Source organism: Gadus macrocephalus, chromosome 23 (genome assembly GCF_031168955.1).
Source record: "Gadus macrocephalus chromosome 23, ASM3116895v1".
Taxonomy (NCBI): Eukaryota; Metazoa; Chordata; class Actinopteri; order Gadiformes; family Gadidae; genus Gadus; species Gadus macrocephalus.
Window position 1 is genome coordinate 4,202,906 of NC_082404.1, and position 15,496 is coordinate 4,218,401.

Below are 15,496 nucleotides of genomic sequence, written 5' to 3' on the forward strand. Positions count from 1 at the left end.
CTTTACTGTCTAGTAGAGCACATCACGGTCAAGTGACAGCCGCACAAACGGATTCCTAACGTTAATGAACTCAATTTGTCAATTCCATTTCATCTTTACTTAACTAAACCGCTACCTTATCTAGTACTCGGAGCTCGTTGGGGTCAGTATGAGGACGTCAACAAGAGGGTTAAACATTGCTTTCTACAGTCTGGTACCCCAATGTTTGCCAAGTCAACACCGAGCTGTGTATATTGCTGCGCAGAGAGGGTATTCCTGCACACACACAGGTAAAAAAACATTGCATCATAAGTGATTAATCTAAATTTAAACCCGAGTTTGAACCATTGTATTTACTTCTAGCAAGTTATTGCGTTAGCTTGTGTGGCCAAAGTCTAGACTTTATATAGTGGTTTATACCATACTATTTAACAATTTCATTTATACTATCCACCTTCACACTATGTCATACGGTGCATTTCATTCAACTTTAAAACAATCTACCAGCTCGTTTTCTAATATTAATGTTATATTTGATCCACAGCAGAAGCCTTTCGACCACTAGAGGGAGTCAGAGTTCTAGATCTGACAAGGTATGAATTCCTTAGATATACACACTTGACAAGATGCTATGATACAACTTTTATTAAGAACACTTTCTTTGGTAGAGTGCTGGCTGGCCCCTTTGCCACTATGATCCTGGGGGACCTCGGGGCTGAGGTCATCAAAGTAGAGAAACCAGGCAAGACACACACACACACACACACACACACACACACACACACACACACACACACACACACACACACACACACACCATTTACTATATTGATAAATATTTAACTGAACTGTATTGTACGGTATTTGATGTCTTATTACTCTTGTTTTATTTTATTGTATTTTACACTTGTGAAGCACTGTGTGACCTTTGTTCGTGAATGGTACTATATAAATGAAGTCACATTTCTCTCTGTCTCTGTCTCTCTCTCTCTCCCTCTCTCTCTCTCTCATATTATCTCCCTCTCTTGAACTCTCTTAGGAGCTGGTGATGACACAAGGGCCTGGGGACCCCCTTTTGTCAATACCGAAAGCGCTTATTTCCTCAGTGTTAACCGCAACAAAAAAGTACACACACACACATAAACACACGCACACATACACATACACACACACACATACAAAATACATAGATGGTGCTAAGGTGTGCACCAATGTGTGTGTGTGTTTAATCCCATGCGTGCAGATGTGTTCCGGTCAGTAGTACCTGACGGATGCTGACAGTCTCATGTAGCATAGCGAGTGCCGCCGGGTGAACCTCCGACACTGTGCTGATGCTGGGGGCCTTGTGTCCTCTGCAGAGCGTGGCGGTGGACCTGAAACACTCTAGAGGAGCCCAGGTCGTCCTGGAGGTATTTAAACCTGAGTGAATACAGAAACCAGTTGCTGCGTTTGTTGATATATATTATGTTATTATATTCTATGCAATTAAATTGATGCTAGATTAAGATTGGAATTTGAATGTTTCAACTGTTACAATCAGCTTTCGGCCTCATCCTTAAGATGTGTGTGTGCTCACGTGTGTGATATGCATTTTTCCCCAAAAAAATCACAAAAAAATTCGATAACTAAATTGACAATTCCAATCCCCCCCCCACACATAAAAAAGATGATTAAAAATAGTATCATTTTATGTTTTTTTCGGGACGTGTATGTGGCTCCTCACAATATCAGTTTGATCTTGTATTCTGCGTGTGTGTGGAGGTAGCTGGCAGCAGTGTGTGATGTGCTCGTGGAGAACTACCTCCCAGGGAAGCTCCATCAGATGGGTCTGGGATACGAGCACCTGAAAGCAGCCAATCCAAAGCTGGTCTACTGCTCCATCTCAGGTAGCCCTGCCTACTGGCTCATAGCTTATTTTTCTTTTCTTTTTTTGGCTTTTAACAAGTCAAAATGGGAAATGGGGGCGTGACAAATGTCGGGGGGGTAATCATGCTTTGATTGGCAGTTTGATATTGGCGGATTGTCTTCTTTGTTCCTGCACAAACATTTGAATGTATAGATTAGCAATATGACAACATCTTCCTGCAGATACTGGGACATAAAAAAATCATTCGAACATTTACATTTATTTAGTCTTCAAAACAACTCTTTAAAATCTGCTTAAAAAAACCATCTGCTTCAATCTGCTGATTTGCCAGATGATTGAAAAGGCATATTATGTCCTATTTTATCATATTGCATCATACACTGAGGTAAGCTGCTCTCTAGATTTGCGTCTGTTGTTGATCTCCAGCCCTTAAGGGATGGTGATGATCGGTGGCATGGACAGTGGAGATCTGGATGTTATAACCTTGAGCTATAGCTTTGAGAATCCAACCAACTCTTCTCATCAGTTTTCTCTAAAATCCTATTACCTGTTATATTTGACGTGACTGTCTTCTATCATCTAAGTGTCTTGAGCAAGTCATGGACTTCCTTTTACCCCTGGAAGTTGTGCTGTTTGGTAGCCGGCACTCTGCCCTTTCTAAACACGCAGTTCTTCGAATGACCGCTAGGTGGCCCCAGACACCGCAGTAAACGCAACAGTTTTTATGAAGCTATGCGCCACAACAAATGACCTACAACATATAAGTACCTTGATTTTATGTGGTGTTCAATGCGGGGTAAGATATCATAAATCTCCAGTCATTCCATAACCGTAATATAAAACAGGTTTAATGACGGTATTATGACGTTTTCTGTTCTTCATGTTTGATACTGAGGTTTGACGGTTGAGCAAATGACACCTTGAACAGATGGATGTAAAGCCACAATCAAATTAGACGTTTATTCTGAAAACCTTGTAATTCGGTTTGCAATTTTGCTTTGTAATTGTTCTGTAAAGTTTATTTGATTTGGATAAAATCAGGGCAAGAAGGCCATCTGGCCTCTGCCAACTTTACAACTTCTTCACAACTTTACTATAAATAGCTCCAAACACTTGCTCCCCCTCTTTTATAGCTGTGCCACAGGCATGTATTCCTGCCTGTCTGTCTCCCCCTTTGACACTCTCTTTGTTTCATCAATTTGTCTCTATTTCAGACTAGATTTGGTCTTTCAACTGTCAACGTTCCCTTGCAGTGCTGAGCTGTTATAACTCATTTGTTGCTGTCTGTTTGTTTCTGCCTCATAGTTTTTCCTAAATATTTATATATGCCTCCTTTCTCTTGCTTGTTTTCTCTGCATTCTGTTTTTATTTTTTTTGTTCTCCCTTGCTCCTTTCTGGTCTTTAAAACGACTCTCTTTTGATCACTCTAAAATCTTTCTCTCCACTTCTCTCTCTATGTCTCACTATCACTCAATCCTTTCAGTTTCTCCAACTCTGATCATTTCACCTTCTCCCGACCCTTTCCGGCTCACTTCCTCCTCCTCCCCACTCTCTTCCCTCTCCCCCTTCCTCTAATTCCAGGAGAGAAAAACTCCATTACCCAGGAGACCTCATTAAACTATGGCAGCTGCATGCAAGACATTTAAACGCAATAGATTTACATCCTCCACAACGTCCTGTTTCCCCCTCGTCCCCTTTTTCTTGGGGTTCCGCCTGGGTCTCTCGGCCGTGACACCCCCATCCGCGCCAGGAGAGAATCTGGACCTTGCAATCCATGTCCATTTGTACAGGGGGGTGCCAAGAAAAGGATTACAGTACATTCAGGTGGAGATTGTAATAAGAGATTGGTGATAAATCAGTACAGTAGTGGACTGAAATGTACTATGTATATAAATATACTGTGCTAAACATGCACGTTCAGCCCCTTCTGTCTGAAGATCCAATATAAAATGTTTTGTAAGCTTGTTTTTCCAGCCACAATCTTACAATTTTTAAAGAACACTGTTTAAAACCCGACCTGCTAGGTCCTCCCTCTTGTGTCGTTTAGTATCAAATGTTGTCAGTTTTCTATTTTTTCATTTAGAATCGGCTGAGTGTCAATCAACCTAGCCTATCCACTACTAGCCTAGTCACTGTCATGCAAGAAGCCCATCGCAAGCACAAGTAGCAGCCTCCTTCCAGTGTGATGAACTGTAAGCATACAGGAGGAGATTTAAAGTACACTTTCTGTGCGGGGGCCAGCATGGTGCGCTGCTCCCTGCTCTCTGCGCTGGAAACACTCCGCGTGTGTCAGTGCATTATGCCTTTCCAGTAGTCGTCTGCGGTCCACTGTGGAGCCGATGCAGATGTGGAGCAACATCTGTGGTAGGTAATGCAATGCAGCGTTATTGGTTGGACATGTGGTGTGTGAAGGTGCATGGACGTGATGTAATGATTCCAGGGCCGGCTGGGTCGTCATTTTGCCAAACACTCCAGGGCCCTGCACTCCCTTTGCCCGTGCACTTTGTAGTGACTCCATAAAGTAGTGGTTTCAATATATCATGTTTGGAGCGTTTATTTACATAAAATAAAATAATATACAGAGTACGGGTTTTTCCGGAAGCAAGGAGAGGGAAGATTTATTGTGCCATACTCTTGGTGTGTGTGTGTGTGTGTGTGTGTGTGTGTGTGTGTGTGTGTGTGCGCACACTTGTATATACAGTGGGTCCCCCTGTGCTTCTAGCTGCGTGTCCACCTGCCTTAAAGGCATCAGATGATGATGTCATGGTTTGATTCATTTCCACTAATTGTGGGATTCCGTGATTGCCTCGATCTCAGGTGGCCAATCAAGAAGGTTTATGTCTGTTTGGAACATTTGTCCATGAGGTTATTTTGACTGCAGGGTCACTGCTCTGTGGAACCAAGGGGACCCAAACTCCAAGGAACGACCTGGATTAAAACAGTCAGACAGACGGGCTCTCGCTCTCGCTCTCTCTCTCTCTCTTCCCCCCCCCCCCCTACAGGAGCTGTTAGATCCTTGCTTCCTCCATTGTCAACCCTTCTTCACAGCCAATTAGAGAGTGAGCGCTGGAAGTTGCATGTGAGATGAGACTCATTGGGAACATGTGCAGTTGGGTTCGGACACGGCTTTCTCCGTCTCTTTCTCTCTCTGTTTCTTTCTCACTCTTTTTCTTTCTGTCTCTCTATCACTCTCTTTGTTTCTCTGTGTTTCTCTCTCTGTGTGGGTCTCTCTCTTACTCGCTTTGTTTCTGTCTCTGTCTCACTCTCTGTTTCTGGGTTTCTCTCTCTGTGTGTGTCTCTTTCACTCTTTGTTCCTTTCTCTGTCCCTCTGTCCCTCTCTGTGTTTCTCTCAACGTGTCTCTCTCACTCTTTGTTTCTCCCTCTGTTTCTGTGTCTCTTTCTCTCGGTCTCTCTCACTCTCTTTGTTTCTCTCTCTCTCGGCATTCTAACTTCCTCTTTCCCTCTTGTGAGATTAATTTCAAACAGAAGAATATCCCACATAGGGTCCTCGTCAAGGATGTTATGTATGTTATGTTATCCAAACTGAAATGCAACACAAATTCATGGACACACTAGAAGTTGGTCCAACTCAACTTATCAAATGGTAATTTATACTAAAGGGACTTCAGCAACAACCCACACACATGCCTTTCAACTTCTCTACTGATTCAAAGACTGAACCACCATTAATACAGAATATTAATACAGAATTAACTTGATCATTAAATAAACTGGGATGTGTGTAGGTTGATTGAGATCGGATATTAAAACAATAAAGAAACCGATATATGCATGAAAGTAATTGTTTTTTCTTAAATATTTTTTCTTTTTACAAACAAAGCACAAGAATTGTCTTATATATAACATTTAGAGAGATTGTAAATCAGAGGATTTCAAGCCATTTATCCATATTTCCTTATTCATTCTCTGCGCCGCTGTGAACTAGTAGGCATGGGAGTTTAACCTGGGCCTTCCACTATTTCACACATACACACACACACACACACAGGGTTGAAACTCGATGTAATTTCCACTATTTTGTGCACGCACCGTAAATCCTTGACAAAATCTTTTTTTACGACTTGAAGTTGTGAGATGATAGGATGAAGGCACTAATAACATTTGTTGCATGTCATCTGTACTATCTAACAGTTCTCCGAGTTCCCCCCACTTCCCTACTCATAATAGGTCCCACCTTAGAGAAGTAGGCTGTCAGATTTAAACTGCTGCTAAAGGACTGGAGTTTAGAGTTTATAGAGATATTAGGTTTTATGTCCTCAACCACAAGGGTTTTCATGAGCCAGGATAATGATAGATAAATGTCTTGGCCGGATAGATTTCTCTGTTTGTCCTGACCTCTAACTAAACCCTCATGAAAGTTAATCCCAGTGGTTATGTTAGCTAACAAGCGGTAAATATCTTCTGATTTGGCATAAGGGTTTAGGCCTTGGCTCCCAAGGAGAGCTACAGCAAGGATTTTTAAGTTTGCCCAACTATCCGGAGTAATGGGGAACTAATGAGACACAATCTTACCGGTGGTGGTCCTTTTTAAATGTAGACCTCTCACCTGAATTAACGGATACTGGATGTTTGACGCAAAGTAATCACATTACTGCAGTCATTAGATTACTTTACATCGAGAAGGAAAAAAACGAGAAAGCAGAGTAAATGACAACCAAACAACAGAAGCTCAACCGGAGAGTGGAAATTTCCAGTAAGCTTGCCAGATAAACCAATTATTCCTCCTCCGATGTGCATTTCAGCAAATCATGTAATGAGCAAACAGTCCTTTTGACATGGTAGATTTAAGCCCTGTTAAGTGCCTTGCTTACGGAGGGCTGGCCGGACAGTTGGAGCTCACAAATCACAAACATTTAAAACAAATCGGCATAAAATATGTGTGTGTTTTCTCCAGGTTTTGGGCAGACAGGCCCTCAGTCCAAAAGCCCGGGCTATGATTCCATTGCGTCTGCACTTTCTGGGATGATGCACATCACTGGACCAGAGGTAGGTGTTCCTCTTTACCAAACGCCTTTTGTCTTCTGGTCCACTGTCTTATTGTATGTTGTGAACCGACATGTGTGTGTGTGTGTGACACACGGCTCTATGATCAAACCCTGTGTAGGAAGGTGAACCGGTGCGACCCGGCGTCGCCATGACGGATCTGGCAACCGGCCTGTACGCGCACGGAGCCATCATGGCTGCCCTGCTGCAGAGATACAGGACGGGCAGAGGGGCACACATCGACTGTAACCTGCTGTCCTCACAGGTGGGTGTGGGATATAAGGTCGAGGATGATGGGCTGAAGGAAAAGATATTAAAATAAATCTACCTTGAGAGGTAAACATGGAGTCGGGGTTGAGAGGGAGAATTTGACTTTATAGATATTTAGTATTTAATTTAATAATATTTGATTTGTATATATATATTGAATTTAACCGCCTAATTTATCAGCTTCTTTGGCAATGTTAAAGTTTGTTTCTCATGCCAATAAAGCTTTTTGAATCGGAGAGAGGGAGCGATGTGGAGCGTCCCGTTAGGGCCGGACCACTAATGGCCAACGAGCTCCAGCTGTTGTCCCCAAACAGGCCCATCAGGGCCACATAAACAAGATGGTGCGTCAAGCCAGCACCACATCTTATCATGTGCCATAACAGTCATAAAGGGAGGCAGGGCGGCTTCCCTTAGCTTTTCTCAGAGAACTGACGCTGGTGAATATTCTCTCTGAAGCATGTTTGATGGTGAAAAGCGGCCCCAGATGTCATCCGTAGATAAGATCAATGGACCGTCTGAAGAGCTTAGCCATCATGCTAGCCTTTTTAGCCACGCTGGGTTGTGTGTGTGTGTGAGAGGAGTAAGCACCTTCCTTGTCCCTGCCTCTTAACAAGACCACTAACCTTTCACAAAAAGCCCTGTGTTATTTAAACAAGCATGTGATCTATTCTCAAAAGTCCTCAGCAACCTAAACAAACCATTTAATATGTCTTGTCCTGTTTGTGCAATTAAAACAAATCATGCCATATATATCCCTAAAGTCCAAAAATGAATGGAACGCAATGGGATGTATCAGAGCGTTCCGAAGTGTGGTGGATTTGTTGTGTTGGGGATCTCCGTCTTGTTGTTCCAGTCCAGCGAGAGGCCGGGCAAAGCTGTCCTCATATGACGGAGTAGATTTCAAATAAATGCAAATGTAAACAACATGTTGCAAAAGCACGGCTTATGGCAAGAGTAAATCAAGATGCTACTGCACACAGAGGTCAAACGTCACATTTTTGTATGGATATAGTTTGTATAGAGAAGCTGTCTTTCTGTCTGTCTGCCCATCGGTCCAACTCCCTGTTTAATCTTAAGTCTGTGGTACAAGGCACCAGCAGCAGGGTTTAGGGTGTGATCCCCACTGTGGTATACGACCAGTAACAGCTTAAGAAATGTCATAAAGTTAATAAAGACGAGACTAGTCACGATGACTGGTCAGTTTTTGGACTACTCACGACAAATGTGCTTAGTAGCTTTGGCCAAAACATTCTGGTCTAATAGTAATTCATGGCCATGACACTGCACTAATGGACAGGCAAAGGATCATGGGAAAGGAGCGTGTGGTCAGAGTTGTTGTGATTTAGCTCAGTGCAGTCTGGGAACCCACGTCAACACTGCGAGCGGTTTGGTTTCTCTACACAGCACCACCTGCCACAGTTTGTGTAAAGAGTGCAACCGAGTGTGCGATGTGACTTTCAACACAAACGGACAGACGGGCAAAAACCCTTTTCCATGCACATGCACGCTTCTACACCTGTAAGAGTTTTCTCCTCCTCCTCCTCATCCCTCTTCCTCCTCTCTGCTGTCCTTCTCCATCTTTTCCCCCCCATTGTCGTCTCGTGTCCTTTGCAGTGTACGTGTGTATGTGTGTTGATTGTGTGTTGATTGTGTGTTTGTAACTATGCATCCTTTATCTGTGTGTGTGTTTGGGGTAATAGCTACATCACTGCTTCAGTTTAAAGGAACACATCCTCTGAATAAAAGGGACATGCAGGTAAAATGGTCAAACAGCTAGCTAGCTTGCTACATACCTACCTATCTACTTTCACTTACTATAGGTAAACCTACACATCTACCTACACACACCCACCAAGCTACCTAGCTACCTAGCTACCTACCTTCACACACTCACTATAGGTATGCACGCAGGCACGCACGGCACACACACGCACACAGACACCCCGACACACATACCCTGGCTACGAGTGTGTTTAGTCTGGACAAAGCAACCCAAAACAACAGGCTACGGTATACTCACCACACCCTGTATAACAACCAGACTGTCTGCAGCACATGCTGAGTTGGACCTCGTCTCGCGGAGGACAGCCAGAGTTCTCCGTGGCTCGGCCTCTTCAAAGCCAGACCACTTGACAGCCAGTCGGTCCGTCCAAACAGAGGGGGGAGTGGACGCTAAAACAGAAGTCACAAATGGTGTTTTTGTCGCCGTTTTACCATGACAATGCAAATGCAGTTTAAATACCTTTTTAAAGTATCTTCAATATACCACACTGTGAACCATGTATGATTATGTCCTTTTGTTTCCCAGCTGCAAGGCGCCGGGTTTAAACAGCACTATGCTACTTTGCGCTTTGCTATGCCACGCATGCTACCAACGTAAGGTTTTGTCTTCTTTGTTTTTCCTATAAGTCATAGTGGGCGCTGTGTGGTAAACCCAGGGAAACCTGTCACACTGCTGCAACCTCACAAACCGCGAGATTGTCAGTCATCTTTCTAATTGAGCCTGTCTGCCAACCACAGACAGAAAGACCTAGAGACAGATGGACACAGTATGTCTGGGAATGATGTAAACATAGGTTTAAATGCGTGACTTTGCGTTGGTGGTGTACTCATTAATCAATGTTTGACTGAGTTCCACAGCTAGAATTTGGAATAAAACTTAAGAAAAACAAATTCACACAAAATATGAACATGCATACTCCTACTCATAATTTCCATTGGCCATAAAGACGTCTAGTATGTTCATTGTGTGCGTGCATCAACTTTGTTAGTGATTTACTGTATTGCCAGCGAATTTTCGCCGCTCACATTGAGTGATGTGATAGGTTGAGAGGAGCTTAGTGGTTTTTCATTGGTTCCAGACTGGGAGGTTGAAAACACCCTTTGGAAAGTTGGTTTTCGTTCAGCTCGTGCCATGGCATCGAGGTGACGCAACAGATGTTGCGAGGCATAACATGTCCACATTTATATGATGGATGGTTGACAGCTTTTCTTGCAATGAATATGACTTCACATGAATGTGTCTCTTTTTAAGGTTATATAAAGCCCTCATTAATGGCCCAGATTCCCTTTGGAGAACACATGCAGTCAGCAAACACGTTGACTGCTGACACTGGCTCTGGTGGCTGTAAGTCGAGCTCTATGAATTAGTTTTAGAAGGTTCTGTTCCACCATTCATGTGCTGGAGAGATCGCCCCATGTAGAGCATCGAGAAGAAGCAGGGAACAGTGATGATCATGTACTGTGATTGATGGACAACTCTTTCCAACCCAGGTGTCATAATAAAAGCAATACTTTCACTTTCATTTTTATATCTTTATCTAGTGGTAGGCAGTGTGTTACAGTGGGACTAGAGGCACACTGCTGGCCATAAAACAGCAAAAAAAAAAGTTAAATAATAAATAACAATAAATACACATGTGAATAAAACATACATGAGAACAGTACACAAACGACTGATAAAGGCCTATAGACGTGGGTCTCAACACACTGCGTTTCTTGTGAGGAGAAGGTTCCCAAGAGGAAGGCGGGGACACCTCGATATATAAACCCACTCTCTGTGGCCCAAAAAGTAACCTAGTTTACCTAATCCTCCAAATGTTTGTCTCTGGAGCAAAGAGTGGAAAGGGAAGGGAGTTGTTCTTTATCCATCAGCAGGATCCCTTTTGGGTACGCCGGGCTCAGACATTGAGTACACAGGCCCAGTGAAGCACATGCCTGTGGCTTCTCCTTGTGTACATCAGTGGACCGAACATGGCTCAACACTGCCCAGTGTTTGGCCCATTCCAAATCCCCTTATTGTAGCTCAGTCGATAAAGAAAGTCTTTACTGGGTACTGGGGACCGGGGTGTGATTCCCACAGATATTTAGTGACCCAAGATTTGGAGTAGTTTAATCGTTTGTGTACTAAGCCGACAACATCAATGCTGCCATCTTAATCGCTGTTTATTTTTTGTTTATTCGTTCACTTGACTCCACCTTTGGATTGTGCAGATGGTATTTTCCCACTATTGTTCTTTCAAACACCACCACATGGCTCTATAACTGGGACGGGACTGCCAACATGCGCTCAGTTTGGTAAACGTGCCCCCTCGTTTTGATGTGTCGCTGTGTCCTTTGTTTTCCGCAAAGAGAACTGCCAAAACCTCTTGTGTTCCGTTGAACAATTCAAAAGTTGCATGAATGCGCTGGCATTGATTACAAGGTTGATCAAACATGTGCTGTGATTGGCTAGGGGGATTAGGAGGTCACAATCGCTGTGGTCGGTACCTCAAGCTGTTGGAGATAAAATACCCACAATCCACCTCTCGCTCACCCACAACTCACCCCCCGGGGATTACGCTGTGGTTGGCTGTGTTCTGAAGCGCTGCAACCACAGGCACGATGACCGCAGAGAGGAGATGAAAGAGACCCGGCCAACAGGGAGCTACATAGCCATGGTCGGGCCGGCCCTCAGCAACACTGTTTAGGAGTTCTTTCAACGTTGTCATGGAAACATCACGAGTCAATTTAAGGGGGGGGCAGTAAGAAATTTTGAATGAACTTAATTGAACTTAATTGGCTGGAGTCAATTCAAAGAAAGATGCCTAGCCCTAACCTGCTCCTTAATGACATGGATCTGAATCCAATGTAAGTCGCTGTGTTAAAGGGTGTTTCCTACCCTAATGAATGATGAGTGAAGGGACATTGGATTTCCCGAACGGCGACCCAAAAGAGAGTGTGTGTTCTGGGTCAGGGGGTCAGGTATGTGGGACCGGCTCTGATCTCCACATTCATGTGAGTACTAGGAAGGACTGTGGTTTTGACTTCCTGGAAAGTCGTGGATATTCGGCGGGAAAGTGTCAAAAGTGACAGCAACAACCCCTTGATTTAATATTCAAGAGAATAAACCTCTCACCACCATGATGGCCTTTCTCTACTTGGATCTGGCGTGTCCTCTCCTCTACCTCTTTGACTTCCTCTCTGTCTCCCCATAACCTACTTCCTCCCGGCCCTTTCCTTTCCCTACCTCTCTGGCTGTGGCCAAATTATATTGACCATTTTTACATTTAGGGGATTTTGCAGACGCTTTTATCCAAAGCGACAACCATTCTCTCACACATCGAGTCAACAACGCACGCCGACAGCCAGTTCATCAGGAGCCGAAGGGTTTGGTGTCTTGCTCAGTCAATCTAAGTGGCCATGATAAGAGCTGATCACATTCTCAAAATGCTAAGGAAAGGTGCCTGAATGCTTCCTTTTTTATCTCCTTTCGCTTAGCGTACACTGGGCCATGCTTTAAGAAAATAAAGGAGATAATGCCATCTCACAATTCCCTGCGGCAGGAACATTTAAAGCGACTCACCATTTGTCCGTAGACAGAAGCAAACAATCAACATGACCAACATTATATTCATACTAATTGGGATCTACAGTGTGTCCATAAATATGAGTGGACAGGAGTGTGAGCGTGAGCAACCATTCTCAATGTGACAGCCTCTGTCGCTACCTCAATATCTAATTCCTCCCGTCGCTTAACGCAATTTATATTGATACTTCATAAAATACATATTTTTTTTATTATTGTAAACCAGTTTCTTTGGCATTCATTCACTGTTCATACCATTGTATAAACATACATTGAGCTGACGTGTTGGAATAGTCAAAGTTATAGGATATAGTATTTCAGCAATAAATATTTTCACAGTATACGGCATTACTTATTAATCTCTCTCTTTCTCTCTCTCTCTCTCTCTTCCCCCCCCCCCCCCCCCCCCCCCCCCAGGTGGCCTGTCTCAGCCATATAGCCTCCAACTATCTGAATGCAGGGAAGGAGGCGCAGCGCTGGGGGACAGCACATGAGAGCATCGTACCCTACCAGGTGACACGCTAACATGCTAACACGCTAGCATGCTACCATGCCAACATCAATATGCCAACATCAATATGCAGGAGGCTAATAGAAAGGTATGGACTATGTGCTAACACGTGATGAGCTTAGCATGCTAAAATGCCAATACAACAACGCAACAATTTTTATAAGCAAAGACCTGGAATCATCATTGTATTTCGTAATTTTTGAAGCTCAATTCCCAGTTACAGATTGACTAATATCGACTCTGATCAACGTTGATATTCATTTAAACTTTTTTTGTAATTGCTAGTTCAATTGTTAATTTGTAATCATGATAGAATACCGTTGTATTGAAGCTAATTTATTCTCTATTCAATACTTGGTCCCCAATCTTTGTCCCATTGTGTTTCTGCAACAACCGTGTTATAGCCCGTAACAAGCATGGTTGGTGGCAGAAAAACATCTAGCTCACACACACAGACACTGCATGAGAAACATGCCCAAACCACAAAGAACAGTGCAACTTTATCACTTCTCTCATTCACTTCGCCTTCATTACCACCCTTTTGTGCATCCACATGCACGTTGGTGTCTGCCTGTGTCTCAGCATGGTTTCAGTTGCAGCTAATCCGTACCGTGTTTGATCATTTTTCAGATTCGTATGTCATGGAAATGTATCATAATGCATGTGACATATTTCATGGTACCAAAGCATGGCCCTTAATTTATGAGGTGCTATGTTAACTATAAAAGTGGATCGTTAAAAATCGGCAAATCTCTGATAGGATCACAAACAGGCCACTTAGTCCCACATGGCGACACCGGCGGGGATTATGGTCTCGTAAATACTCTGCTGTTTAGAACGTTTGGTCCCGAAGGGAGAAGAGGAAGAAGGGGAGAGGAAGACTGGGGACATGCGATGGAGGAGAAGAAGTGCTCAAATAAAGAATAGATAGGGGAACTGTGGGGTGGAAACGAAGGTTACCAAAGAAGCAAGGACATTCTTTTTTTTCTTCCATCATTTTGTGTTTACTCTCCTGGAAAATGCTTCCGCTGTCAAAATATACTCAAGAATAGGCTCATAGATTGTTTCTGACCACATTTGAGCATGATTTTTTGATTTACATTCTTGAACAAACAACTTTTGAAAATGTGAGAGTCTGCAATAAAAGGAGAGCAGAGAATAAACGATAGAGAGAGAGAAAAAGCGAGGGAGAGAAACTATAAACACCCAATGGGTTTCAACAATGTGTGACCTTTACACCTTGTAGATCCCAGTCACGTCCGATGCCTGAACCTCCAACGATTCCCCTGATGTGGCTCATCGCATCGCTCCGTGGGAAGCGCTCTGTTTACCACATACTGCCCTGTTACAGGCAAACCTCCGGATCGTTCTACACGGATATTATTGCCACTTGGATGTTGTAGTCCCTCCCCCCACCCTTCCTCTAAATCTTACACTGATAAACGGGAAATGTCATCTGCACTTGGGTGGGTTGCTCGGGTGGGTGGTGCTCACGCTGTTCATGTAAACACGCAAGGATTTAATCCTTGCAGTATTTGTACCTCTGACATTCCCAGTGATCAACACTGAGAAACGGGGGCCGTGACTCTGGCAGAGCTGGTGCTCTCTGTTGCTTACTGCAGGCATACGTTATAAAGTGTTTCTCGACTACGATGGGTTGAACGTCTTCCTCTATTCATTAGTCTACATACAGAGAAGACCTTGTGCAAGGTTTGGAGGTTAATTCGGTGTGTGACTCGATTGCCAAAGTGAGGTTAGTTATGATATGCAAAGAGTTCTAGCCCGCCAAAAGTTGGGAGAAGCCAAATGCACATAAACGTTGAGTCTTTTTCTCCTAATTGGGTGTATTGAGGTCTGCCTCGGTCGGCTCAGCTGCCTTCTGGTCCCTGTTGCTGTTCGTCCTTATTGCTCATTTGCTGTGGCGTAGACGGAGCCGCCAGCACTCATCCGTAGCAGAAGAGAAATGAGCAAGGTCGCTTTAGATGCCTGGCAGTGCATAAGTGGGGCGGATGGATGGATGTAGAGACAGTCATGAGGGAAGACGCCACACAAGACTTTTGATGTTTTGGTGTATGTCAAAGTATCATTCATCGTTGGCAAGAAATAAATATTTACCCGCATTCATCCATGTAGATAAAATGCTATTCCTAAATGGTAAGGGTCATCTTCCCATGATGCACGGTTGGTCTGTAGGATCTCAATGTCATGTTTAAGAACCCTCTAGAGTCCCATCGCCTGTCTTAGCTTACGACCATGCTGCACTGGTACATCAAAAATGAACATGCTATTTAGCAGTTTTATGTTGCATCAGAACATGTAAACAGAAAAGACCCACACACAACAAACACACTACACCAGTCCCGTCAAAAGTGAATACCCACACTAATCACAAGGAGGTCTTAGTAATAGAACCGAGGAATGCAAGACATGATACACAGCAAGCACAGGCACCCGAGATGCGAGGAAGTCAAGGATTTCAGTCAGTTTCTCCCGACCAGAACAACGAGCGAATAGTTCT

The 15,496-nt window shown here is 43.6% G+C and overlaps 2 protein-coding genes across 5 annotated transcripts in view; both read left to right on the forward strand.

Annotated features, from left to right (window-relative positions):
• Window positions 1–15,496, forward strand: part of inhbaa (inhibin subunit beta Aa) — a 79,345-nt gene that overhangs the window by 30,978 nt on the left and 32,871 nt on the right. The window lies entirely within an intron of this gene.
• The window catches only part of sugct (succinyl-CoA:glutarate-CoA transferase), a 50,023-nt gene continuing 34,533 nt past the window's right edge, over window positions 7–15,496 (forward strand). For 3 of the 4 annotated variants that reach the window (XM_060044730.1, XM_060044732.1, XM_060044733.1), the window contains exons 1-9: window positions 7–269; window positions 524–572; window positions 648–721; window positions 1,019–1,104; window positions 1,338–1,388; window positions 1,745–1,865; window positions 6,762–6,853; window positions 6,972–7,115; window positions 12,885–12,980. In XM_060044730.1, the coding sequence (XP_059900713.1) occupies window positions 149–269; window positions 524–572; window positions 648–721; window positions 1,019–1,104; window positions 1,338–1,388; window positions 1,745–1,865; window positions 6,762–6,853; window positions 6,972–7,115; window positions 12,885–12,980 (834 nt within the window). In that variant the 5' untranslated portion in view covers window positions 7–148. The remainder of the gene's footprint in view (window positions 270–523; window positions 573–647; window positions 722–1,018; window positions 1,105–1,337; window positions 1,389–1,744; window positions 1,866–6,761; window positions 6,854–6,971; window positions 7,116–12,884; window positions 12,981–15,496) is intronic. The other variant, XM_060044731.1, reaches the window with a different exon arrangement.